This window comes from Festucalex cinctus, chromosome 3 (assembly GCF_051991245.1).
Source record: "Festucalex cinctus isolate MCC-2025b chromosome 3, RoL_Fcin_1.0, whole genome shotgun sequence".
Lineage (NCBI taxonomy): Eukaryota > Metazoa > Chordata > Actinopteri > Syngnathiformes > Syngnathidae > Festucalex > Festucalex cinctus.
The window spans coordinates 31,303,434-31,330,376 of NC_135413.1; the positions used below are offsets into that span (position 1 = coordinate 31,303,434).

Here is a 26,943-nt window from a genome sequence, read left to right on the forward strand (position 1 = left end):
ATTTCAATGGGATAGACATTTAACTTTTTCTAAGTTTCACTTTCCACAACCACTTCCATACATACAGTATACCTTATCATCATTACCAGGTGTCTGATACTGCTCAGTGGCACAGTGGCACAGTTGCTAAAGTACATTGCCCAGTAACCAGGAGATCATAATTTATCTCTCCATTGAATTCATACCCATTCCACATGCATTCAAATCTTAGCATTCAGCATTCCCACGCAATTTCTCCAGAAATTGCACTTAGTCTAGTTAACGATTGTACCAAGTGCAGCATGCAAAGGCCGGGCTGGAACTCGTCTGCCAAGAGTGTGTTCAAACATGCTGCAAGGGAGTGTCAGGAAGGTGAGACAAAGACAGGAAGGTGTGGCAAACACTTGTAAGATGAGAAATAAGTTGTTTTTGTACGCCCACCTGTGTGTGATTTAACTGGGACAAACAAGCCCACTGAAGCACTTTAGTTGCCCAAACTGCCATGAAAATGCATCACAAAAATGCTGTTTTTGTAAAAGGAGAGCTAGAATTGAGAATTTCCACTCCTAACGTGTGTGTGCTGACAGATGCTTTCTGATGACTGAAAATTAAAGCAATAATGAAAACAAAAAACAAAACAAAAAATGCAGCAACCTGTATAGCATGTTGCAGTACTCGTCACAATACTGACTCCTAGTGGCTGCATTGGAAGCCAGCCATAGGAAAGCTCCCAGAGCCGTCTGAAAGCTACAGAATGGTGGCGCCCCCTAGGTCGTCTATAGAAGAATTACAGAACTTTTCTGCACTTTGTAACCCCTAATTGTGGGAATGCTGAAAGAATTCCCACGTTATTCGGCTTTTTATTCTCCACACTTTGACGTGTAATAACTCTCACATAATACTTCCGATTTACACCGTTCAAATTTCAACGCCATCTTGGGAATATATTGTTTGATTTCACAGTACTTACAGTATTCACACAATTTAATGTTAAATACCAACTTTTCCCCATTCATTTTCAATGGGACTGACATGAAACTTTTTCTAAGTCCCACTTTCCATGCCCACTTCCATACATACAACTTTGCATCATTACCAGCTGTGTGACGATGCTCAGTGGAGCATTTGGTAAAATGCGTTGTGCAGTAACCAGGAGGTCGCGGGTTCGAATCCCACCTCTGACTGTACATTGCAAATGTATCCATGCCAATTATGCTAAGTGAGTACATGTATACCAACTATCTTAGTCCACTTTTCCTTCTCAATGAATGCCGGGTACTGCATGCCTAGGTGGCGCTATTGCGTGAATTTTATTTTATGGCATTTTTCCATTGAATATCATTAGTTCAATTTTCCCATCTAAATGAATGGAGGGTACATTGAGATAACTTTTACATATAAATAGGCCATTTGCCATGATTTTCAACAAGCCAAGTTGGCTCACATGTCAAATACTTGCCTGGCATTACGGAGACATGCAAGTACGTTGGTTCAAATCTCGCTTGGGAAATGTTTTATTAGCATCCAGCTTTCAGCATTCCCGCAGAACTTCTGCAGAAATGTCACTTTGTCTAGTTTAAAGATCGCATTTTAAAGTAGAAAAAAAAGGTGACAATTTCCAATAATTTAACAAAACCTGGAAGCTTTATTTCAAAGGAATTCCTTCCTGTTTTTAAACAATTACAAAAAAAAACAAAAAAGAAAAAACCGTTGCCCATTGAATTAGTAGTGCACCTTGGAATGCTTGATGTTGTGGACGTGCCTCGGGCGCTTCCAGACGGCTGCTGACGGCACGTGGAGAGCCCAACAAGCGTCTCCTCCAGGATGGACACGGGTGGCCCGCACGATGAAATCTCCTCGTGGTTCCCCTGCCCCGCGCTTCCTCTTACTCCTTGGAGATGGCGAACGGCTCGTCCACTTTGATCAAACCGCAGTCGTAGATGACCACATCTTTCAGGGGCCTGTCGCGACCGTCAGTCTTTGTTTCCTCGATCTTCTTCACCACCTCGTCCTAAATAAAAACAAATGGTTGTATGGAAGTAGAGCGACTTCGCATGTTGAAATACAAAAATGAAGAAAAAAAAATGCTCAAAAAGACTATCCTCATAACTATATTGTTGTCGGGCTAAAAAAAAGTGCATGTCCTAATGTGGTCACACTTTGACACTTTTCACATATCAGTAGTATGGGTCTGTCCCCAAGTTTTTTTTTTTAGCACATTTTTAAACAATTCCAAGTGCTGAACAAATTTAGTAACTCTCAAACGCTCAACTGTCTGATTAATGTTTTCAAACTCTGCCTTATTCCTTTAGTCTGCGGGAGCTGCGCAATATTATGTCACCTCAAGATTGAAAGTCTGGATTCTGCGTTAAGTGAAAATATATATTAAAAAAAATAAATAGAAAAAAAATACATAAAAAAAAACCTCACCATTCCCTCCAGTACTTTTCCGAAGACGACGTGTTTGCCGTCCAGCCAGCTGGTCTCCACGGTGGTGATGAAGAACTGCGATCCGTTGGTGTCTTTGCCGGCGTTGGCCATGCTGAGCCAGCCGGGGCCGTGGTGCTTCAGCTTGAAGTTCTCGTCGGCAAAGCGGTCGCCGTAAATGCTCTTGCCTTGGCAAAATAAACGACGCGCGCGGATGAATGACATGCACGAGGACAGTCATCACGATTGAAATGGAGGCCGGTGTGTCCTACCTCCGGTTCCGTCTCCCTTGGTGAAGTCTCCTCCCTGGATCATGAACTGCTTGATGACGCGATGGAATTTGCTGCCCTTGTAGCCGAAGCCTTTCTGCACATGGTGACAAAACAAATGGTCATTGTTACCGACCATAAACATACCAAAAAAAATAAAAATGTTGAAAATACTTTTTCACCACAATCAAGTCTCACAAACTTCAGGATTAAGCCTACTCATAGTAAACAAACCCTTCACTGCCACATTTGATAGGACCTGGAAAATTACCAAACGAGCAGACTGGTTTTCGTTTTTTGGTCAATTACCTTTTTTTTTTTTTTTTTTTTTTTCCTCCTGACAAAAACAAGACAAAATGTCTACCATCAACAAAACTGAAATTAATTCGGTTCAAAGAGTCCAGAAGTAGCCATTTTGCAACAGCTAGCAATATATAGGAATGCATATTCAGAAGCACGATCAAGTTGGAGATATTTATAGTCAAATTATCCCAAATCCATACACAGATGAGCTTGTTCAGAAATTAAAATTATGGCTTTTATTTATTTAGCAGATATATATATATATATAAAAAAAAAAAAGATAGTCCAGTCAGTGACCTTCCTTCACCCATCCATCATTTGCATCCCCAACCTTTTTACCTCTCCTGTTGCCAAGGCCACAAAGTTTGCAACAGTCTTGGGGACAGTCTTCCCGAACATCCCGATGACGATCCTTCCGATTTCCTCATCTCCGATTTTTATGTCAAAGTACACCTGTAACAAAGAAGACGTTACAATTGTATGAAATTACTAAAACTGTTATAAAAGCATGCATACAAAGACAATTTTCGGATAGTTAGGGGCTCTGGTTACAGTTGGCATTCCTACAGAATTAAGCAAATTGCATGGCTGAGGCTCTTCTACGTAAATTAAAGTGACACTTTTTCGAAAGGTTTATAAATCACGACAAATCAGTGCTAATTTTCGTTAACCCCTCCACGTCATTTGACGTTATGTTAATATTAGGCTTGAGGACTTCCGTTAGACAAAATTGGATAGTTTGGTTGAACATTTTGGCGTTTAAATGCACAATAAATCATTTATTTGTCTTTTAAGACTTTCCTTCTTCACTCCATTATAACACAAGTCGGTGAGACGAATACCGCTCAAAACATTCCAAATATGGATCCATATTCTTATCGTGAGATGTAAGGGCATCTGTTTTACATATTTTCAAGACTGGTGGACAAAAATGAGCGTTCACAGCCAAACAAAGGCCTATGACTGCTACATGGCTAGCACCGGCTAGCTAGTTTGATTTTCTTTTCTTTTTAAGTGACCTACGTTGACGCGAATCAATAATTCATATATGTCGAAAATGCGTGCCAAACACAACAATAATATTACTACGACTAAGCCACAACGTTTAGCCGGCGGGCGTGGATTTGTTATTTGAAATGTAACCCAAGCATGGCAAATACCAGATTGGTGTTGTACGCCGCAGGCAAGCTAGCTGGCGAGATGGTGTTGAGCATGACGTGGCTTAGCCAGCCGCTAGCTGCATTAGCTCCGATGTAGCATCGATTCCGCTCCGGAGTCTCTTTTCTAGCGAGCCTGCCAACTCACCTTGGCGGTTACTTTGGGGCCCTTCTTGTTGTTGTCCGCCGACGAGCCGCTGGGGAAGGCGAGAAAAAACACGGAGCCCACGATGACCGTGGCAGCCACAAGGAACTTCATCCTTCTCTCGCAGAGTCTAACCATCAACGAAAAAACATTTACGGAGCGGCCCACAACACTGGTAGCTTTTTATACTCGGGAGCGCAGACCGGAAACGGCGTACGATATCCGGGGTGGGCACTGGCACTGCGATTGGGTCACTTGGCCACTCACTTTTCCAAAGCGTAGTAGCCAACGGGTGATGCGGCCTATGTGGGCGTGTCTTCATGAAGTAGCGACGCGCAACGCTCTGATTGGTTAGTTTGTCGGCCGATTAAATAGAGACGCGTTAACTACTGTTTACGCGTTTTCCCTACTTCTAAACTTCAATGGAAGTCCGCATACTCGCGGTTGAGCACATGTGGAATTCACTTCTTCGCGAATTGTTTTAAAATGTTTCGTGGAAGACACTTATGGGGTATATGCCATGGAAGAGGAGGGACGTGATCAGTTTATTTCCGGTTCGTGTTGCGAGCGCGCAACAGAGGGGTACAAAGTCGGAAGCACAATTATTTTTGACGCAGCCCACACGTCGCAAACCGAACCGGAAACAAACTGATGTGCAAAAAAACAGTCCCGCCTCTTCCGTGGCATATACCCCATTGGGGGTTTTATCAGCAACGGGGAAAAAAATGGGGGCACTTTCTCTGGAGAACGCATAATGCTCATCAGCGTTCAACAGTGTTTTGAACTTTTTTTTTTTCTTCAATATATATTTCAGTGGGTATCAATTATATGCATATTTTTGACAGTCCACTATTTTGGGCTACACTACAGCCAGTGCAGCAATTTATTTTGGGGGAATAGAGGATTCATTGAAAATGTCTTTTTTTTTAGTAGAAGTAAATATTGATCATTAATATATTTCTCAATTGGCTAAAATACATTTAAATATGCAGTACTTGTTCTTTTTGATAAAAATGGTCAATTGTATACAAATTCCGGTTTATACATTACATTCTCCATGGCAGTGGTGATGCTTTAAAAGAAAAAAAAAAAATTACGTTTTGTGGGCCTTTTATTTCACAATCCTTCCAAATGTACAAAAACAGACAACCAAAAAGGAAGGCATTCAACATTAACGTTACAACCCCCCCACGTGACAAGTAAAACAAGAACAAAACGGCAGGTGATGTCGAATGCTGCGTGGCCCAAGTGCATCATCAGCCGGAGGTGTGGAGTAGACAATTATTTTTTTTTAACAAAACAAACACTTACCCCCCCCCCAAAAAAAAGCAAAATTCATGAATCTGAAAAAGCGGTCCCCCGTTCACGAAAAAGAAAACAGCTCCACTTCTTCCACAGCATTGGCAGAGGACCCAAATCAACTTGGCTTCAGAGCATTTTTTGTAGTTCACTAAGACAGTGGAATATAATTTACTTCTCTTCTGTCGATTTCCCCCCCCTAAACAATTGTCGGAAAACTCCCAAGTTTCGGCGGGGGATGTCAGATTCCCGCTTTGATTTCATTTTTCTTTATAGCTCGTCGTCGCTCTTCTTCTTCTTCTTTTTCTTGGGCTCCTCCTGCATCACCAAGGGGTTGGAGGTCTCCCTCTTCAGGTAGGAGACAAAATCGCTCACCTCGCGGCCTCCCTGGAATGCCGCAAGACAACAACGTTCGCTTTTAAAGCCAGGTGAGTCACTTTTTTTTTAATGAGCAAGTACCTGCCCAAATAAATGATTAGAAATTCCCTATTAGTCAACAGTCTTAACTTTGTTGGTATCAAGAAACGCAACAGGCATTTGTGCATTTTGTTTGGAACACATCCAGAGTTGTCAACCATGACTCATTTCCATCTACACTGCCAATAGATACCACAAGATGGCAGCAAAACACTTCGATGACGTTAATGGAAACGTTAAAAGTAGGTGTGTCCAAACTTTTTCCATTTGAGGGCCACATACAGAAACTCAGAAGGACGCAAGGGCCACATCATGTTATGAAGAGAAATTGTGTTTAGTCCTAAAAATTGTACAAATAATTTATTGGTGCTTTTGCATATATAGAAAAATGCTACAATATATAAACCAATTTATTTATAGTTTTGGAATTTTTCATTTTAGTTTTTAATTTTGTTTTGAGTTTTTTTTTATTTATTTTGTTAGTTTTAATTAGTTTTCAAGGTGGGTCTGTTAGTTTTTTTTAAAATTAGTTTTAGTTCTTTAATAAATGCTTAGTTTTTTGTTTTGTTTTTTAAAGTGTGTATTACTTGTGCGCAATATTTAAAAAAAAACAAAAACAAACAAAAACATCATGGGCGCAATGTCATTCAGTTTATATCAAATTGAATCTACTAAAAAAAAAGAAGAAAAAACATTTAAAATCATCCACAAAGGCTCATGCGTTGAATTAATTACCAAAGACTAAAACGAAGGACATTTTTGCTATAATTAGTTTATTTTAGTCAATTTTGTAAACATAAAATGTAGTTTGTTAGTTTTTTTTTTTTTTTTTTTTTAAAAAAGCATCTTCGTTTATATTTTATTTCGTTAACAAAAGTGTTTTGAATTCAGTTTTTTCGTTAGTTTTAGTTAACTAAAATAAACTTTAATTAATAGCAGCTGTGTTTTTCAACACCCTCAATTCTTACTTTGACCATCTCCAAACATTTTTGTTTTATTTTATTTGAACCGAGTCAAATGCCATTTTTAGCATATGTCGTAGGCCACGGAAAAAAATGGACGGCGGGCCGTCGTTTGGACACCGCTGTCCGAAAGTGTTCATTTTTTTAAATGACAGTTGTGTTAATTTGATAGTGTTTGCACTTATGAATACAATTTTCCCCGATGGGGACAATCAATTTTCTCCTGATTGAGTCACGAGCGTCGTTTGGTGTGGTCGCAAACACTTACCTCATATTTCTTTGGTTGCATCTTACTGCCGGCTGGCGAAAAGTAGATTGTTGGGAATCTAAGGGAACAAAGATTTTAATATTATCACCATCGTCAGGCAATTTTTTAATGGTAATTTTCGCATGATTTCAACAGTTGACGCACTATCGCAAATTTTATATCTGTTCTAAAGTTACAATAATTTTTTTCTAACTTTTCATACTCAACATAAATGTGGGGGAAAAAATAATAGAAATATGGCTGCATCTTTAAGTCAATGATACAGTAATTTCATAATTCATAAAGTGTAGTTAAAATTAAAGATGTACTGCAAAAAACGAGTGATATTGATTTGTGTTTAGGTCAAATTTTCTGCCACTAGATGGCATCATTGCATTTGTAAGACGCTGGTGACAGCTCAGTGCATTTTTCTTTTCATATTAAGAGCGATCGAATCTTTAACATGAAGTAAACTTGTGCAATTCTGCACATTTTAACAACTTGACCCCAGTTGCCACAAAATATGAGCATTGTTAATACATTTACGAATACTAAATTTTGCCGTGGACGTGTCTGCTACGTTGTGGCTGGAATTCCCCCAGCACAGGTCAGTAAGGGGCGGTCATTAATTTAAAAAAACAACAACAACAACAACAAAAAACTGGCATTAAATGAACTTTAACTAAATATTAACAGTAATTCTGACACCCCTAATTAGTATTACAGTATGAACTTCTTCACTTCTTGACTTTTGTGACGTTTGTGCGGTTAAGAACGTTACGCAATCAATCTACAAGTGTTATTCATCCAAATATTTCCTGTTATTCTGACTCCTAAATCAGCGCAGCCACAAATTTGGCCTCTTCAACTTGTTTGTTTGAGACAATCGGCTTGTGAAGCGGGCGGACGATGATGTCACTTTTGACCCCCTTTTTCCATTTTGCTGTCCAACTCACCCGCTGACTTCATAAGGCGAAGGCACGTCGTTGGCTGTGGCGTCCATCTTGGCGATGACCACGTTGGGATCGTTGGCCAGCTGATTGCGAGACGGGGCAGGTGATCATTTTGGACTCCATTTGGCGGCGTTGGCGCTCACCTTCTCTCCGAGTTCCGTGTATTTGGGCTCCAGGCTCTTGCAGTGGCCGCACCACGGCGCGTAGAACTCGATCAGCACGTCTTTGCTGTCGTCATTGACGATGGCGTCGAAGTTCTCCGCCACCAGAACCTGCAAAACGTGCACGGCGGCGATGAGCGAGCGGCGCTTTTGTTTTGTTTTGTTTTTTTTAATTGACCTTTTCTCGTTTGTAAACAACGGGTCACACCTTGACGGGTCCGTCGTTGCTCTCCGGGATGGGCTCCGACTTGAGGTAACGCTTCAGCTTGCCATCAAAGTAATCCTGGAGGAAGCTCTCGAGAGCTTTTCCATCGCGACTGTTTGGAAGGGGGGATAAAATAAAAAAAATATACATGGCCCAAATATGCCGTCGTACACAACTGAGTAAATTGTGTTCTTTAAAAAAAAAAAAAAAAAATGAAAAGCAGAATGTGGACATTTTGTCAGGTCCAACTCACGTAAACTCCTCATTTATATATATATATATATATATATATATATATATATATATATATATATATAAATAAAAGTAATAATAATAATTGGCCCTAATACGCCATCGTACACAACTGAGTAAATTGTGTTCGTTAAAAAAAAATAAAAAATAAAAAATGAAAAGCAGAATGTGGACATTTTGTCAGGTCCAACTCACGTAAACTCCTCGGTCATGACGTATTTGTCTCCCTTGGCGGTGCGCACGGCCACCAGGGGGAGCTCTCCTTGGGCGTTTTCCAGGCCGAAATCCGTCAAGTCGTGGCTGAACGACTGCTTGTTGGCCACGGCGAAGCTCAGCTGCTTGCCCTGGTCCAAGAAGCTCTTCGCCACCTTCATCACCCTTGTGGACACATGAGGGAAGTGCGTGACTTTCTGCACGCCTGTAAAAAAAAAAGTCCGCTTGGAAATCAAAAGTGGAGTCTTCGTACCTATTCCTCCAGTAGTTGGAGCCTTTGGGATTCTTGTCATAATCCACGTCGTAGTAGGCCACCAGCAGGTCTTTCCCCCTCAGCTGGTCTTTGTTGTCGTCAGTCATGTGGGGGCAGATCCCAAAGCTGATTGGACGAGACCAGATTAGCGCTTTATCAGTTTGCACTCATTGATCGCAAAGTCCAAATATTTACGGGCTGAGGCCATTTCTGACAAGAAGGCAAAAAAAAAAAAACGTACACGCTCTCCTTGATAAATGTCTTGATTTTGTTTTTGGTGAATTTCTCCTCGCTGAATTTGACCGAGCCATCTTCAAATTTGTTGCCGAGTCTGGGTGGGCGGAACAGGACGACGCCGCTGGAAATGGAAAAAAAATAAACAAATAAATAAAAATACTGGTACAGTTCATTGTTTGTGATGACATTGAAGGCGGACTGAAGGTTTTTTTTGGGAGCACTCACTCGCCGTCCACGCCTTGACCGCGTAGGAGCGCCTCGACGCTGGTGTGGGCGAAGCGGTAGTTGTCCCTCAGGTCGCTGGCGGCCCTCTGGTATTCGGCGTAGGCGGGGCTCTGGTTGTCGGCAAAGAAGCCTGGAGGTTTAAAAAAAATCAAAAATAGTTAAGAACGGGGGAATTCCAGAGTCAAATGGCTTCACGCTTTCACTTTCACTTTCATTTTCAAAGGCGGCTCGTGTTAGAACAACTGGTAAAGCAACATTTTATTTTAAAAAGGTGGGGCCAAAAAATGTCAGCGGCTACATTTCTGCCTGACATTCAATACAGCACATAAATACATTTGCATGTTATTATTAACTCATTTACTCCCAAAGACGTATTTATACGTATTTTGTTTTATGCAAGAGCATACAGAATGCTTTTGATGCATGCAGCCTCTCAGCTGCAAAGAACGGTTGCAGAAATGGTAGTTATTACACAAACGGCCAGCAGTTGGCAGCAAAGGAGATCAACCAGGGCCATGTTCCCAAAAAAAAAATAAAATAAAATAAAAAAAGCTCAACTACTCACAATTCTAAATAGATTTGTGAAAATTGATTAAACTTAGCTATATTCTAATGCGAACTGCTGCAAAATGGAAATACTTTCATCTTTCTTTTAGTAGGCTCCATGTTTTTATAGCAATCCAACAATATTCTGTGGGCCTTACAAAATCAATCAAAATCTAGTAAAGCAGCCCGGAGCCAACGGTAAAAAACGGTATGTTGATTTTACTACATTTTATTTCATCAAGTGACTGCACACAAGAAAAAAACAAAACTCTTAATCAAGATTTTTTTTTTTTTTTTTTTTAAGTATTTGTGTAGTTGAATGAATTAAAAATGATTTTATTTCATGCAACCACTTGAAAAAAAATAAAATTGAGTACCTTACTTATTCAGTGAGGAACACGCGTCGACTCACCGACAACACCGGCGTCTTTATCTGCGATGAACTTCTCGAACGCCTCCTCAGTGGTGATCTCCACGGAGGCGGGGCCGGCCTGCTTCTTCAGGAAACTCACAATCCCGTCTACCAAAAAAAAGTTAAATTAAAATCCTATTAAAAAAAAAAAAAAAAAGCAAACAAATGCATAGCTTTGGAACACATATTACTTGTATTTTCCCCAAAGGAATACATTTAAAACTTGTTTTTGTTGCATATTTTATAAGAAGATGAGCAATATGCTGCATACAAAAAAACAGAATGTAAAGAAAATCAACCACTTTAGCACCGACTCGTGCAATTGAAGGTACCTGCGGATCTGGGTCCATCGTAGGGCCCGGAGACTTCCCCGTCCCTGAAGATCTTCAAGGTGGGGTAACCGTTGACTCCGTACTTGCTGCAAGTCTTGGTGTGAGCTGTGCAGTCAACCTAGGAGAGGAAAAAAACAAACGGATGAGGCAACAAGAGTCCAAATACAGGTTAAAAAGCAAGCAAATGTCCCGTCAAGTACCTTTGCCAAGGCAACGATGCCTTTCAGACTCGTGGCCGCGGCCTCGTACTCGGGGGCGAGCCGTTTACAATGACCACACCTTAAAAAAAGGACAGATGACACTTTAGAAACACAAAGAGAATGTGTAATCTGCTCTCAAACCTGGCAAGGGAAATGTTTGCTCGGCTGTGAATGTTTAGAAATTTAACAGGACATTACAATGGCGCATTAGGAACCCGAACTCGCGCAAATTCAGATGGCATACACGTAGGAATGCAAGGAGAGATTTCAAGGTGCTGGGAGAAATGAGGGTCGTGCCTTGCTCAAGGACACTTCAATGGTCTGTCAGCAACCAGACTTGACAACTAGTCGCCATTCTAGCAAACCGTGACTGGTTCAAAGTCCAAGTGCTTACAGATGAGCTATAGCTGCATGTTATTGTTCTTTCTTTTAATATAAAAACCTTTAAAAACAATGTTTACAATTGGCTTAAATACGTGTGTAATTTACCTATTTTTCTGCTTACAAAATATCCACAGTATACTTTGTTCTTAATATTCAATACTCTTGTGAATAAACAAAAACACACTTTGAAAGTTTTTGATTTTGTACGTGGGTGACGCCTCTTTGAAAAGGACATTTCGTTTCACTTTCAAAAAATGTTTTTAGGTTTCGCTACACAGACCACACGTCACATCTTCTATCAACCAATCAGAGGCAGCCACCCAAACTTCGCCGTCCAATCGGAGCGTTACAACAGCGAGCGAGCACGTCCCCAACTTCCTAGTGAATGCTATACGGTGCGTTTAAAGTGCAAACGACGCGGAAATTTTCTTTGATGTTTATTGTAAAAATGAAAAAAGATGGGACGTTTTCTTTTATTTTGTTTGTTTCTTTGCATTTTCTTATATACGAAAACTGCAACAGCAGTTAATGCTTTCATTACAGTTACTTTCGCCTCTCGCTAGCTAGCTAGCATGCTAACACCTCATCACGAGTTTTTTTAAATGACAAAAGCACACTTCCTTGTGAACATAATTCGAAAGCTAAAATGTACGTTTAATTAAACACACTATGTTAGGAACCTTGCACGCAAGCTGCACGTTAAGCCAGTTAAGACGTTTGACGCGAGAAAAAAAAAAAAGCTAACGTCGTCGTCGTTACGCTTACAAACAGTTTTACTCTTTCACATGGAGGAAATGAATCAGTCGTTACGATGTCTCACCACGGGGCAAAAAACTCCACAAGGATGAGCTCTTCTTTCTGAATGTTGCTTTCAAAGTCGTCGTCGGTGTATTCGAGCACGTCGCTGGCTCGGGAGAGCCCGGCGAGCGCGGCCAGGAAGATCAGCCTCAGCATCGCACTCGGCGCCGGCTCAACAAATCCTCCGAACTGGCTTGCAAACAACACCGCGGAAGGCGTGCGAGAGGGGAAAGGAAGAAAGAAGTCGAGATTGTTGCGGTGATGGTTTGCTCCGGGTTGCGGATCGAAAGAAAAAGGCAGAGGAGGCGGGGAAGATGTTGGAACAGGCCTCGGCGCCGCTCCTTATCACACTGTGGCAGCCCGCTATTGGTCGAGCTGGTGTATCGCTCAGCGCGTATCAGCCAATCGGGGCGCAGCACACCGGCGCCTCGTCGAGAGGCGGCCAATCAGAGCGCGACGACGTCATTCGCCATTACGATGAGCGTTCACTGGCGTGCCCAAGTGACGGCCATGTTGGGAGGGACAAACTCAAAAACAAAGACTTTGCATTGATTTTGAAATTCAGTCGTAACATACTCGTTTCTCAGAAGATTTGCACGAGGTTTACATTTTATGTCAATGCCAAAACGTGAGCTATCAAGACAGAACATTTGCGGTTAAAAAAAAAAAACCTAAAATTTTGTCAAATGTTATTCCCAGTTTCCCTATCGCATTTTAACAATGTACATGGCATGCAACAAGCTCACGACCGCAGCTCAGGAATAATGTTTTTGTTGTTTTATGTAATTGCGCCTCCACTACAGTAGGTGGCAGTGATGCGCTCATTGTCAGAGTGTGGAGGGGTATAAATACTCACAATTTTATAGACAAATGATAGTATTTAATAGTCTGGGGGATTTTAAGATGCACCCGTAGGTAACATTAATGTATACGTCATGTGACTCACTTCATGTCCACGTGACAAGGTCAAGTAGGCGATTTCCTGCAGTGACTAACCTGCCGGTGCAACAACTGGTCAGCAGAGGGCGCTCTCGGATTGAGTTGCAAGGGTCACTGCAGTCCAGCAGCTTCTTCGAGCTCTTTTCCATTGATTTTTGGTTTTGTGAAGGGGAAACGTGAAATCCGGTTTCAGCTGTGCTGCCTTCTTGACGCTTACTTTAAATGGCTCAAATGAGGTTAATACAGGTTGATGAAAAATGTCTTAGTATTTTTTACCTACCATAAAATAAACGTGTGAATTGGGACTTTTTTTTCTTACGTACTGTTTATTTTCCATGCACAGGTAGTTCAGTGCCAAAAATATCCCTAAATACAACTGTGACCTACAGATATTTTCAAAATGTACGAATAGTTTTTCTGATAAGAAAAGAGGAACGTGTATTTTTTTTTTTTATGTTTTAACAGCACGTTTTCCACTCCATTTGGTTACATTTCAGGAACTTTACTTCTGTTCCTTATATTTAGTGCGGGCGTTTGTGTATTCTTATGCTGTTTCACGTACTTTTTAGATTTTTAGATTAGAGATGTTTCTGTGCAAATGTGGTGGAGACAGAAAATTCTCCGGATTGTTTCAAGCTCCCTCTTGAACACTCACTAAAGTTAGTAACATACAAATATCGACATTTATAGCATGTACAAGTTACGCAATTTCCTGATTACGACCATGACCACATACCTGAAAAATCAATTTTTTGTAGACGTATCAAATTTGACTCGGGAGTATCCTCAGTGTATAGCACATGTGGGGTGAAAGAATGACAATTAAGGCCTTTTAATTGATTTTTTTTATTTATTGCTGCCTAATATCAAAGCAGGACACATTTGACTTGAACAGTATTGTGACCTTCAGCATGTTTTTTTCCCGCCTAGCTTCTTTTTCCCCCCCGTTTCTTTCCTGCCCCCCATCGGAGCCCCACAGAAGTGGTTGCCATGGCAACCTGCTGGCTCCTCTTAATGTGGAACAAGGAAGGAAGGAATTGAAATATGAGGATGGCACGCTCGCCGTTAAGCTCCTCCAACGCGTCACGTCTCCGCGGAGAAAAACAAAAAACAAAAAAAAACGCAACAACACTGCGCGCCTTGTCGTCCACATCCAGACAATAACATGTTGTGTACCTCATAAGTGGGGAAACAATGGTTGATTGGGAAACAAGAGCACTCAGTCAAGCGCAGACCTCCGCCAAGGCTCAACAATGACGTCAGACAGACGATCCAAAAGAGAGATATGTTATCCGGTCATCTTCAAACTTGAGGTGGTTCACATCTTTAGATATTTAATATGAAAAGCTAAGCTTAGCTTTTCATTTCCTTTGAGTGCTGTTGCCGTGGCGACGCACTGTTTGCAAGCAAAAGTGTCACACGGAAGTGACGTCATCTGGCAGCAGCCAATAGAAAAGCACCAAAAAGATGCTGTCACTCCCATGCTGTTTTTATAAATATTGCACATAAATAATACACGTTGGAAAAAAACGCAAACTAATATTGAAACTAAAATTAAACTAAAACTAAGCATTTATTAAATAACTAAAACTAATAAAAAAAATAAAAAATAAAAACTCCCTAATTAATCTGAATTTAAAAACAAAACCCAAAACAAAATAAAAAACTAACTAAAATGAAAAATTCCAAAATTTTACATCAGTGATACTTGGGAAAAAAAAGTGACACGGCAAAAAAAGGCGGGTAAAAAATCCTTGCGAAAGAGGCTCGAGATCGCAGATTGTTCCTTTAAACCTCGTCCGCGAGGTGACTTCAATCTTTCGCTTCCCAAAGTGAAGAAAGACGACATCATTTCTGCTAAATAGATGATTTGTTTAATAAAAGACATTCAGTGATGAGCTGCGATGATATTGCGTCAAATGGCTTTACAGTACAGAAGAGCGGCTTGCGACGTTTTTTTTCACAGTCACATTCAAATCCACTTCAAGTGATGAGTTAGCATGAGCACCAATGGCATGACTTTGGATTCACGTGGGGGCGGGGGAAGGAGGCGGCGGCATGCTGTGGGGGCGGGGTGGGGAGGAGCCAAAATGCCGCCATCTTGCAAGCATGCCATCTGTGGACTTTTTTTTTTTTTTTGGCTTCCGCTGATCAACACGCGGCGTTTTTTGTGGCTCCGGAGTGTCAGACGTCGGGTTGCAAAAATTCTGGGAACTTTCCAAGTTGGAAATTTTCCATTAAGGTTAACGGAAATCAAGTAAGAATTTTTTTTTAAAAATTGAATTTTTAGTCGTTCACTGTTGTAGATTGTGGATGTTTACATTTGTTGTTGTTTTTTTCTTCTTGTTTTCTCCACTTTTTTTTTTTTTTTTTTGGTGAAACCAACACACAAGAATGGAAAACGCTGGAAACGGGAAGCCATTTTCCGAAATGGTTAGCAAAAGTGCAGATGATGCCGAACAAGCACGTAAGATTTGAGATTTGTCAAGATCAACTTGAAATGTCACATTTTGAACTGTATTATTATGAAAAAGAATAATAAACATTGAATTCTCCATCTTGACTTCCCATGGAAATGTTCCACCATTTTGCAACCCTAGTCCGGCGTATTAAATATATTGATTACATAATAGGACAGGTGGGTGGGCGGGGCTTATATTAGTTATGATGGATCACTAAATGAAACAACTGACATAGATATTTCTTGGAGATATCTATGGGCATCTATGCGTGCCCAGGAGGTCAAAGGTGTGAGTGAGGGGGAGGGGCGCATGTGTGCTTAGTGGGAGGGGCAAGTGGGCGTGGCTCTACTTGAACAGCTTAATGGGCGGGGGCACCTTGATGTCCTGGCCTCTCTCCAGCCTCTTCTCACATTCCACCAGGTAGTTGACGCCGTCCACCACCGTCTGCACCAACTGCACCTGCGAGCGGCAAGATGGCCGACGCGCGAGGTAAGCGACCAGATCAACAGAGATCAACCGGAAATCGGAAAATTCAGCCACTATAACGGCTCCGTAATAACTTGGCGGGCCACTCGGGGGAGAGCCTCATTTGAGTGAGCTTAGTTATTATTATTATTATTATTATTATTATTGAAATGTATGTATTATATTGTATATTTATTTATATAATTTTATTCTTACTATATTATGATATTTATTAGTATTAATTTATTTAATATTTATTTGTTATTATTTGGTTATTGATTATTTTTTATTTTATATATTTTTATATTAATTATTAGATTTTTATTTAGTATTTGTGTAATTTTTATTCTTATTATTTTATGAATTATTTGTATTATTATTAATTCATTTAATATTTGTTATTATTATTATTATTATGATTTAGTTATTATTTATTTTCCTATTAATGATTTGATTTTTATTTATTTATATAATTTTATTCTTATTATATTCTGATTTATTTTTATTATTCATTTATTTCATATGTATTTGTTATTATTATTTGGTTATTGATTATTTATTTTCTTATTAATTATTAGATTTAATTTATTTATGTAATAATAATAATGATTATTTTATGACGGCAAACCCTTGTGAGGAGGAAGCGGTTAAGAAGATGGATGGATGGATGATTTTATGATTAGTTTTATCATAGATTATCGTGGATTTATTACATGAGCAATATATCAATCGCGGGATGGTCGTATCGTGAGATAATCGTTATCGTGAGCCTTGTATCGCATATCGTATCGTATCGTTCCCACCCCTTATCTCCTCCTTGATTGCTAATAATCGGTACCGGTCTAGGAAAAAACATGTCGTTCTATCCCGTATGGAGCGTTTGATGAAAAAGTTACTTCCTGTTTTCAAAGCAAAAGATGTGATTTCATGCTCGTCCATCGCCGTCCAAATGTCGGCGTATGCGTCAAGTTCTTCGCTTTTCTACCTCGGACTGTCCCAGGCGGTCCAAGTTGGAGATGTCAAAGGTCCCGCCCACGGCGGCCGTGTCCACGCCGCCCGTCCCCCTCTTCTGCAGACGCAGGTTGTCCAGGATCTTATTGAAGCGGGGGTCCTGGAAGGTGATTTTGAGGAGAGATCCCATCGTCGCCTGGCGTAAACGACGGGTTGACGCTTACCTTGCTGAGCAGGGGCAGCTTGACGTGGACGCCCGCCCGCAGTCCCGTGCCCAGGTTGGAGGGGCAGGTGAGGATGTAGCCCAGCCGCTCGTTCCACATGAACTCCCAGCCGCGCTCCTGGATCAGATGCTCCACCTGCAGGCAGGGAGGAAACACTTGCGGGTTTGCACGTTTTGAATTGTTTGTTTACAAACAGAAACGGTCAAAAGTGCCGACCTCATTTTTGCTTTGAAACCCCGCCCGATCTTTGCTACCAAGGCTTCAAACCTGAATTTGAAACCCCAACACAGACTTGAAAACAAAATTTTGACCCCCAACGCTTTTGCCGTCCACGTGATTCAGCGAACGATTTTCTCGTTTTTCTCTCCTCTTCTGCCCTCCATCCAAAACGTCTCCCGCGCGTGTGCAAAGCCCGGACGGAGTCGAACCTCCTTCAGGCCGCTGCAGAACCTCTCGAACACTCGCTTCATGTTGCCGCCCTTCTCCATGGAGATCACCCTGGTGTGGTCCTCCTCGTTCACCCAAATCAGGAAGGTCTTGCTGTTGTTGTGCCTGCGCAGGATAGAAAAAAAATAAATAAATCGTTTGCTGTCTTTGCAAAACATCTCAAACCACACGAGCACACATATCACAACGGAATGGGAGGAGAAAAGGTAGCGCAGCTGAATTATTAAGGGGACGCGATAATTATGTCAAGGATGAGGTCGTCACGTGGTCCCAAAGACGTATTTATACATTTTTTTTATGCTAGAGCATACAGAAGGCTTTGATGCAGCCTCTGAACTGAAGAAAACACTTGAAGCAATGGTAGTTATCACAAAAACAGCCAGTGGGTGGCAGCAGAGTATAAGAGACCAACCAGGGCCATGATGAAAACAAGCTTTTTTCCACAATTCTAAGCAGATTTGTGAATAATGACAAAACTTAGCTAGATTCTAATGCTAATTGCTGCAAAACGGAAACAGATACAAATATAACCATATAAAACCCAAAAACATGTAAATACGTTTTTTAATATTTTGTCCTTCATTCCCAAAAACGTATTTATATGTTTTTTTGTTTACTTTTTTTTTTTTTTATGCAAGAGCATACAGAAGGCTTTGATGCAGCTTCTTATATGAATAGGTGGCTTAAAGATATGGTCGTTATTACAAAAAGGACCAGCAGATGTCAGCAGATTATAAGAGATCAGCAGGGATTATGTTGCATTAAGCTCTTTTTGTAAATGTGGATGAATATTGATGAAACGTAACTGTATTCTAATGCTAATTGCTGCAAAGTGGAAAGAGATACAAATGTTGTAATAGTGGCATTAAAGGAACTTGAAATTAACATACTCATTTTGACACCTCTAATGTTATTAATTTAAAAGCTGGCGAACCATCGGTTGAGTACATCTCCGCCGCTGATCCAACGCTCTTGCAACTCACCAAATCCCGCGGGCGTCAGGCCAGTCGCGCGCCATTCCCGCACACGTCAGCAGCGGGGACACGGGCTTGTCAAACAGGAAGTGGTCCTGTTGGAAACACGGACGACGTCACTTGAGCGCACACGTCCGAACGACTTCCCACAAGATGCCGATTGAAGTTTTTTTTTTGTGTGCTCACGTCGATGAGTTGCTGCTGCTCCTGGTCCGTCATCTGCGTCAGGCTGTAGTACCTGCCGGCCAGGTCGCCCTTGAGGCCGGCGAGGGCGTCCACCACCACGCGCTCCACCTCCCGCCGCTCGGCACGGCTGCAGGCGGGCGGCAGGCTCAGCCCCCGGATGCTGCGGCCCGTCCGCACACGCGACGACAGCACGTAGCGCTCGTCAAAGTGGCCCGACTGCAGCTGGACGAAGAATGTGGAAACTTTGACAATCTTTCAGAGAAAAGTGAGGAAGGTTCGGCGAATTGGCCCACAATCTGTCAAAAACGATGTTGGAAGAGATGAAATGTAAATAATCACGTCATGTTAACATGATCGTTGAGGGTGCGTGCGTGCTATGGAAGACCGAAACTGCCAACAATAAAAATAAACAAATAATGAAATAAAGGCATAAATGTCTAAAAGTGAAAATAAAAACTGATATAAAAATATATCATTCAAAAGTTACATTTTAAAAAATTACAACAAAAAATACATATACCCCTAAATAAATACATGAAAATGAATAAAAAATAAATAAAAATGAGATTAGAAAAAATAAATAAATGTCAAAATAAATACAAAAATACATATACCCCCAAATAAATAAATATAAATACAAAAATACAAAAATCTATATAAAAATAAATGTCAAAAATAAATACAAAAATACATATACCCCTGAAAAAATTAATAAATAAATATATATAAAAATAAATGTCAAAATAAATACAAAAATATACCTAAAGTATACCTACGACACGCTTAGGACCGCCCCCTCATTTGAATAACATTTCGACCTGGCAGAGCGTCTGCAGCACAAAATTAATAAATGCGAGAGCAGAGCATTTTTGTTTATTGATTGATATTTAATTCTATTTATTTTACTTTTGATTTATTTCGACATTTATTTTTATATGTATTCTTATTTTTTAATCTTGTTTTTTATTTTTGCATTTATTTTTACTTTTATTTATTTATTTAGGGATATAAATATATTTTTGTTGTTTTTATTTCCATTTCTATTTATTTTTCTGCATTTAATTTTTGAATTGTATTTTTTATTTTCACTTTTAGTCATCTATTTATTTCTGTGGCCATTCATTCATTTTGAATGTTGGCAGTTTTGCTCCTCCATCGCGCGTTACCTTGCTGGCGTCCAGATCGGTGGGATGCTTCATGATTTGGGGATCGTAACCGTTGTGTCTCTCTTTTATGACGGGGTCCAGCAGGTCGGCAAACACCTGCAAACAACAAACAATTAGCATTACCTGCCAGAACGTTATGCAACCTGACATTTTGATTGGCTTTAACACCGGAACCTCTTCCAAGTTGCTCTAATTTCCGACACATTTTTTTTTCAGAGGAAATATAATTTGACAGTCACCATAGATAATAATGCATTGGTCAATGTAACATCCCAGAGCTAAAAAGGATTTCTGTGTAATGTTAGGTACATGTAACATCTGAAAACCCCCTTCGCTCCCTGCTGCTTTGCTGGATTTTTGATTGATTTCGATTTGATTCATCAGGAAAAGAAAAAAAAAACCAAGTATATTTCTATCTATCTGCTTCCGTTTTGCAGAAATTAGCATTAGAATATAGCTAAGTTTCATCATTATTCACAAATCTGATTAAAACTGTGTGGAAAAGAGCTTGTTGCAACATGGCCCTGATTGATCTCTTATACTCTGCTGCCACCCGGTTTTTGTAATAACTACCATTGCTTCAACCGTTCTCTTCAGTTCAGAGGCTGCATCAAAGCCTTCTGTATGCTCTAGCATAAAAAATAAGTAAATAATAATAATAATAATAAAAAACGTATAAATACATCTTTGGGACTTTGGGTAATATTTAAAATAGAACATTTATACGGTTTTTGGGAGCAACTGTGCTAAAAAGCTGATGATGTGACAGGCCATAAAGTTCTACTCCCATCCTGTAGGTGGCAGTAATGCGCATTACAAAACAGTTTCCAAACTCACTAAGCTCACAAATCTTTTTTTTCCTGATTATTGTTTAATAGCTAGTGTTCTTTATTTTATTTTATTTCCCAACTTTGAATTTTTTTTCAAGTATTTCTTAGTTCTTTTGTTTTTAAATTCTTGTAAACGTTGTGCTTTTTTTTTTTTTTAATGTTAAACACATCGACTTACCTGATGAAACGAGCGCTATAAATAAAGCCGCCTTGTCTTAATGATTAAACAAAAAGCAAATAAGCAGCAATTAAGCAATCTCACACGAGGAAATGACCTTTGAGAGCTACTTCATGAAAGGCTACTCGTGTGATAGCGTAAACATTTCGGAGGTTATTTCAGATGCAGATAATTCATAACATGACTGACCATCTTTCATAAATCGATTATGATTCAGTTACTGGTTTGGTCTGTAACATTTTCCAACGTAAAAGTCATTGATGATGAAATTATGGATGAATTTTGAGCCCTCTAATATCAGTATTTCTGCTTATTGACGTTCCACCACTCGCTCACAAGCGCGATGCGAGCCGGCGGTGTCGGTAACGAGAGGTCCGACCTCGTAGGACTCCTCGTCTCCGGCCACCATGCCGACCGTCTTGATGAAGGGGTGCCCGGGGTTGTCCACGCCCGTCTGGATGGCCTGGTCCAGCGTGTAGCCGCTGGGCGTGGCCTTGTCGCACAGCTTGGCGTAGATGGCCGGCGTCAGGTGGCTGGCCATGCAGTTGTTGTGTTTGCGCAGGTCGGGGTACTCCGCGCTGAGCAAACAAAACCAAAAAAAAAAAAAAAGACATTTATCTTTCACATAGAAGATTTTTTTCACTGGGTGCACGAATCAAATAAACTCCTCACCTCTATGAAACAGCTCAATTATTTTTTCCCCCTTATTTAATTTCAATTCTTCAAATTGAGGCCTCTCCACCTAAATTTCAGGTGTCACCAGCCACTTTAAAAAATAAATGCCTCACCTCAAAAAAATCAACTAAAAAAATACTTCAGGAAAAAAAATGACTATCATCTACTTGCAATCACTAATATTTCCTCAACGAGAGGCCTTCCATGCCTCTATTGACCCAATAGGGGTGTAACGATAACCGCAATATCGTCATATCTCGATATTAAAACTGACACAATATTTCATCGTCATCATCAAGTCACGATATTCAAAGCGGCACATCTGTTTAAAAAAAAAAAAAAGTCAGGTTGACTTCCATTTGTGCAGTTCTATCACCCTCTGGTGGCTATTTTATTTTTATTTTTTTAGTGCAGTTTAATTTTCACAAGCCATGTTTTGGCCCTTCTACGTTTCAAATCCACGTTAATGGTCAGATGATGGGGAACAATCAATATGTGGAGGAACTCAATGTGGGCTTGCATTAGTGCCTCAATATATATATATAATATTTCTATATTTTTTATATATATTTATAATACTTTTATATTTTTCATTGCTTTAATGTACAAAAACACAATATTTTGTGTTTTTTTTGCATGAGTTATTTTATTTTATTTTTTCATATTTCATAAAGACTGACTTTTTTTTTTTAATCTTCAGTTAATGAATGACTAAATAAATAAATAAGATTTTATTATGAATGCAGCAATGGCGTTTGAAATGTTGACTCATTCGTTCTAGCAATCGTTGACGCTGGCTCTGTGATCAGAGAGTAAAATAATTCCATTTATCAACTTGAAAGCAGCTTTAAATGAGCGGCTTATTGCCACTGCGTCTAACTGCGAGGAGGTGAGGGAGAGCTGATGCAGCCGTTTTCATTTCATATCCCGCTTAGTTAGCTGAGACGGCACGTGTCAAATCCAAGGTCTGGGGGCCACATCCGGGCCCCACCCACCCCACATCATTTTATGGTGCCCACTAAAGACAATCAAGGTGCCTTACTTTGTTTTATTTAAGCAGAAAACGTACCAAAAATGGTCATTTTTCCTTGAAGATCAACCGAGTGAGCCAGCCGAGGGTTGATGCAAGATTAAACCAACAGCAAAGTCAACTCTACCCGTTCAAAGGCTAATTGAAGGCAGATTTTATGCCCTTAGAGGTTCCGTTTCTGTTGTGTCCAATATTTGCTCAAGGTAATTGATTTTCTAAAGTGTTTGGTCCGCAAGGTAGTTCGGCGTTCATGCAGGCTCGCGTTGTGACATTTTGTGAACGATCCGAAATTGGTGGCGAGCAAATAGTAAACTGTGATCGATACCTTTTCTGTTTGTCAACATTCGAGTGTCTATGCATGTTGTTACTTGTAGAGCAAGCTTTTAAGAGATAATGTTTGCCTAATCTGGTCATATACGCGCCGCTTTGTAATGCATGCAGACGCGCCTCGGGACACGTACGCGCACATTTAGCGATACGCTGTCAGTACAAGGTCGTGCGACAGTGAAAATGAAGGGAAAGTGAACAACTGTCAACATGTCAAGCTACACGCGTGCCATCGTCAAAACACAAACTGCAATAGGCGGAAACAAACTGCACAGGTACAGTTCAGTTTGAATGAACTTCTGGCTTAAAAACGTTTTGCATTTGATCTTTAAGAAGTCAATTTAAATTGTTTATTTACATGGAATTCTTAATTTGACCAGTTACGATCAGTTCAATGATTTGGATGAACAGTAACACAATTCACAAGCAAATCATTTAAGTGCAGTTTTATTTATGTATTTTTACTACATTTAAGCAAAGTGTGAGAGGGGCCGACAATAATATTAAATATAGGAATAGGAGTAAAAAGTTTAAGAACTTTAGATAGATAGATAGATAGATACTGTAGCTTTAAAGTCAAAAGCAAGGACTCAAGAATGGTAAAATTAAGAAAAGTGCCACAAATTCGTGTTAAAATTTGATTCATTTATGTCACATTTATACGCAGCATGAATTCATTTTAATCCCTTTAATCTCCGTATGCTAATGTTAGCCAGCGGCTAAGAACAAATGAGGGCTAAGAATAGCATTTCCAAGCGAAACCAGTCATCTTAAATTTGTTAAATTAAAATATAGATGTCACATTTAGTCTCCAATTTAAATTATGTTTCTCTTATTTAAACATGCGAATGCTAATTATAGCTAAGAAAGGTCGCACCCGCCTATTTTAGCGCCTTTTCCACGTATAAGCACACATGAGCAGATTTCTAATTAGCAAGAAAGAAACGGGGGCAAAAGGCAACAAACAGTGACCAACTTAACATCATTGATATATATATATATATATTTTTTTTTTAACCAGAAGATGCCAGTAAATGCAGATACCTGGCGGGGTAGAGCCTGCGCCCGGGCGCTCCAGCGTTGACGTGCTGCCGGTGCAGTAAAAAACCGGCCGTCAGAGAGCCGCCGACCACCGAGAGGATCCCGATGCTTCGTTTGGAGGACAGGACCCTGGAGAAGCTGCTGGCCATCTTTCAAATATACGGAGTAGAGCCGCTGAGTTGTAAACACACTGACGGAAGAGGGAGAGAAGGACAAGTGGATTGGGAGAGATGGTGCTGATGGAAGGGAGAGACTGTGAAGGAACGAAAAACCTAGTAGAGGGGGGAAAAAAACCAAACAGTGATGACGTCAAGCTACACGTAGATGCGTAAGAGCGAAACCGGATGTGTGCGTTCAAAACAGGACGCAAATGCTCGGGTGATAGTTGTTCTTTTGAACAATGTGGGTTACATAAAATGGCTCCGATGTATGAATCTGGATTTCTGCGTCAAATCATTCAGCAGTAAATCAAAATCAATCGATTCACGTTGCTTGTACGAAAGCTCACGGTCATGAATTAACTTAGCTTTATTTTGAAAATTCTCAACAGGAGGCGGATGTTCCTGAAAATCGCTTACTTGATAGCTACAGTACGTGGTATGAATTTTGAAGGGCATCAGTTGCAAACGCTGCAGAAGACAGCGACATTTCAAATTCATTTTATATAATGATTTTTTATTTTCATTTTTTTTTTGCAAGGGTAAGAGATTAGCCCTTTTTAAAATAGAGTTGGCGACAAAACTATAAAATTAAATTAGTTTTTCTTTCTAAGAAAAAAAAGAATGCTTGTTTATATATTTTTAACTTATTTTTTTGCCAATGACATTATCTAGCTAGCAATGTGTAACAAGTTAGTAGTTCAGCATGGTCAGTCCAGTCATCAAACGTGTGGATTTGTGCTCCCTCCCAGTCACAAGAGCGCTAATAACGCCATGCAGGCCACTCCTTCCCATTCAGGACGAGCTTCTTATCAAGCCATCGGGGACACGGGTTCAAGGTTCAAAACTGTACTTCTGCAGGGAAGTGAACATGATTATGTGGGTGCGATTAGTTGTAAGCACCGTCAGCAAGAGATGGTTACAAAGAGGAATAGAAAAAAAACGTCATTTGAATATGAATGGATATGAACTATATCCAAGGAATCCGCACCCAGATCAAAGTCCATTATTAGCGGCAGGGTTTTACAAATGTGCCGTTGCGTAACTTCACTGAAGCGGCTTTAAATTTCATGGCAGTTTAAGTGATATACATTTTGTTACACCAGCTGTTATACGGCAGCTATCGTGAATCATCAATAGGAAAGATATTTGCACATCAAACTAGTAAAAGAGACAAAGCATCGTCAGCAAATTGATTGTGAAAACCAGCATTTATTTACAATTTTGTAGAGTATTTACATGACGAATAAAAAAAAGCTTCAATCATTCCCTTTGTTTTAAAATCAGTTTTGTCTTTTGGAAAAACAACAACAACAAATAAATAAATAAACAACAGAAGACGATGCCAAGAATTGATGGTAACTTTACACAGAATTACAAGAAAATAGTTGCAGATTTTTAAAAAGCTTTTAGCGCTGGAGATTTTTAAAAACTAAATGGTGGACAGATGGTACATTCATGCGCAAGACGTTTGAAGTGTTGGCTTCAAAAAGCCTGCGATGGGCAAAGGGGAGAAGTGTTGCGCGCTTCACCTCTGGCCACGTCAGTGAAGCAGCCGCTTCCTGCTGCACGAGCGTCTGGTGGGCGGGCCGAAGGGCGAGCCCTCCGCGTCCGCTTCCATCCTCCTCTCGGCTGCCAATTCGTCTTCAAGGGTGCACACAAGACAAGATTCTAAATCCCGCCGTTTAATTCATGTTAAAAGCAAAACTGCAGGAATCACCGTTTTTGCGTTTTGGTATTTTGAAATAAAATGCAAGCTTTGACAATTTTTTTATGGCGTACGCAAATACGCAGCGCTGTTTTTGATGTGAAATTTATACAATAATAGATTGATTTCTGTATGCAGTAATCTTACGCAACCATGCTGACTAATAGCCGATTGAGTATGTTTGTGATTGGGGCATAGTTCCTGTTTGTTTCGGTGCCAAATATCAGACAGTGTGAGTGCAAAAACTTTCAAGCTTGTGCTAGAAAGCAAACGCGAGAAGTTTATTTGGGATTAATCCGTACCACTTTAGATGGTGGCAATATGTTAACTGGCATTGAACTTGATCTTAAGTGTAATTAGCCAATTTGGTAAACAGCCACCTACCCAACTGTAAGAGGGTGTGAAAACTTGTGCAACCACATTTAAAGTATCTTTTCCAGAGGGAAGTTAAAAAAAAAAAAAAAAAGTTCAGTTTTATACTTCCCCTTTTTTTTCCCCAATTGAGTTGTTCAGAATAGGAGTGTGACGATATATCGATATCGTAATAAACTGCCGATAGATGATCGATACGCCTACGCAACCTAAAAGGTCTTACCTTTAAAGCGAGGCGTCGTCCTCCTGCCGCTGGTGGAAGCGGGCTTTCCCTTGAACAGCAACGGAGACTGAGTGAGGGCCAGAATCCCGCTGGCCGTGACCGGCTTCCTCACCACTGAGCTGGGAGGTGTGGCTACTGCTCGGGAAAAAATAAAATAAAAATAAATAAATAAAACGGCAGCAGTTTATAAAATTTCTCTTAAATGTATTAC

The 26,943-nt window shown here is 40.2% G+C and overlaps 4 protein-coding genes and 1 long non-coding RNA gene across 7 annotated transcripts in view; 1 reads left to right on the plus strand and 4 right to left on the minus strand.

Moving 5' to 3' along the window:
- Positions 1-1,601: 1,601 nt before the first annotated feature.
- Positions 1,602-4,508, minus strand: ppib (peptidylprolyl isomerase B (cyclophilin B)). The gene is made up of 5 exons (XM_077517606.1): positions 4,284-4,508; positions 3,318-3,431; positions 2,679-2,772; positions 2,410-2,594; positions 1,602-1,990 (listed from the first exon to the last, which is right to left on the minus strand). The coding sequence occupies exons 1-5, from the start codon at positions 4,416-4,418 to the stop codon at positions 1,865-1,867; spliced, it is 654 nt and encodes a 217-aa protein (XP_077373732.1). The 5' UTR covers positions 4,419-4,508; the 3' UTR covers positions 1,602-1,864.
- An 865-nt stretch (positions 4,509-5,373) lies between these two features.
- On the minus strand, positions 5,374-12,731 carry pdia3 (protein disulfide isomerase family A, member 3). Its single transcript, XM_077517607.1, has 13 exons — positions 12,399-12,731; positions 11,195-11,273; positions 10,995-11,112; positions 10,663-10,770; positions 9,705-9,834; positions 9,484-9,600; positions 9,243-9,368; positions 8,972-9,154; positions 8,528-8,636; positions 8,302-8,430; positions 8,162-8,241; positions 7,227-7,284; positions 5,374-5,966 (listed from the first exon to the last, which is right to left on the minus strand). The coding sequence occupies exons 1-13, from the start codon at positions 12,530-12,532 to the stop codon at positions 5,850-5,852; spliced, it is 1,488 nt and encodes a 495-aa protein (XP_077373733.1). The 5' UTR covers positions 12,533-12,731; the 3' UTR covers positions 5,374-5,849.
- A 2,435-nt stretch (positions 12,732-15,166) lies between these two features.
- LOC144016446 (creatine kinase U-type, mitochondrial-like) lies at positions 15,167-24,589 on the minus strand. Its single transcript, XM_077517608.1, has 9 exons — positions 24,275-24,589; positions 21,578-21,776; positions 20,191-20,286; positions 19,025-19,246; positions 18,848-18,933; positions 17,846-17,969; positions 17,418-17,552; positions 17,228-17,353; positions 15,167-16,236 (listed from the first exon to the last, which is right to left on the minus strand). Exons 1-9 carry the CDS (start codon positions 24,418-24,420, stop codon positions 16,123-16,125), a joined length of 1,248 nt encoding a protein of 415 aa, XP_077373734.1. The 5' UTR covers positions 24,421-24,589; the 3' UTR covers positions 15,167-16,122.
- Positions 23,420-24,569, plus strand: LOC144016447 (uncharacterized). Its single transcript, XR_013282912.1, has 2 exons — positions 23,420-23,505; positions 24,252-24,569. It is a non-coding gene; the product is annotated as an uncharacterized LOC144016447 (long non-coding RNA).
- Positions 24,590-25,621: 1,032 nt separating the features above from the next.
- ticrr (TopBP1-interacting, checkpoint, and replication regulator) overlaps positions 25,622-26,943 on the minus strand; it is a 115,194-nt gene continuing 113,872 nt past the window's right edge. For all 3 annotated transcript variants that reach the window (XM_077517612.1, XM_077517611.1, XM_077517610.1), the window contains 2 exons: positions 26,733-26,867; positions 25,622-26,073 (listed from right to left, as the gene is read on the minus strand). In XM_077517612.1, the coding sequence (XP_077373738.1) occupies positions 25,973-26,073; positions 26,733-26,867 (236 nt within the window). In that variant the 3' untranslated portion in view covers positions 25,622-25,972. The remainder of the gene's footprint in view (positions 26,074-26,732; positions 26,868-26,943) is intronic.

What these genes read in the sequence shown, in the direction of transcription:
- ppib (XM_077517606.1), bottom strand. Translation starts at nt 4,418, where the DNA reads ATGGTTAGACTCTGCGAGAGAAGGATGAAGTTCCTTGTGGCTGCCACG. An exon ending in CAAGGGAGACGGAACCGGAG is followed by an intron (nt 2,595 to 2,678) that starts GTAGGACACACC and finishes TATTTTGCCAAG; the next exon opens with GCAAGAGCATTTACGGCGAC. An exon ending in GAAAAGTACTGGAGGGAATG is followed by an intron (nt 1,991 to 2,409) that starts GTGAGGTTTTTT and finishes GTTTTTATTTAG; the next exon opens with GACGAGGTGGTGAAGAAGAT.
- pdia3 (XM_077517607.1), bottom strand. Translation starts at nt 12,532, where the DNA reads ATGCTGAGGCTGATCTTCCTGGCCGCGCTCGCCGGGCTCTCCCGAGCC. An exon ending in GTGGAGTTTTTTGCCCCGTG is followed by an intron (nt 11,274 to 12,398) that starts GTGAGACATCGT and finishes CCTTTTTTTAAG; the next exon opens with GTGTGGTCATTGTAAACGGC. An exon ending in CGATGGACCCAGATCCGCAG is followed by an intron (nt 10,771 to 10,994) that starts GTACCTTCAATT and finishes TTTTTTTGGTAG; the next exon opens with ACGGGATTGTGAGTTTCCTG.
- LOC144016446 (XM_077517608.1), bottom strand. Translation starts at nt 24,420, where the DNA reads ATGGCCAGCAGCTTCTCCAGGGTCCTGTCCTCCAAACGAAGCATCGGG. An exon ending in TCTGCAGCGGCCTGAAGGAG is followed by an intron (nt 17,553 to 17,845) that starts GTTCGACTCCGT and finishes CCCTGCCTGCAG; the next exon opens with GTGGAGCATCTGATCCAGGA. An exon ending in ACCGCCTGGGACAGTCCGAG is followed by an intron (nt 16,237 to 17,227) that starts GTAGAAAAGCGA and finishes TGCCGCTCGCAG; the next exon opens with GTGCAGTTGGTGCAGACGGT.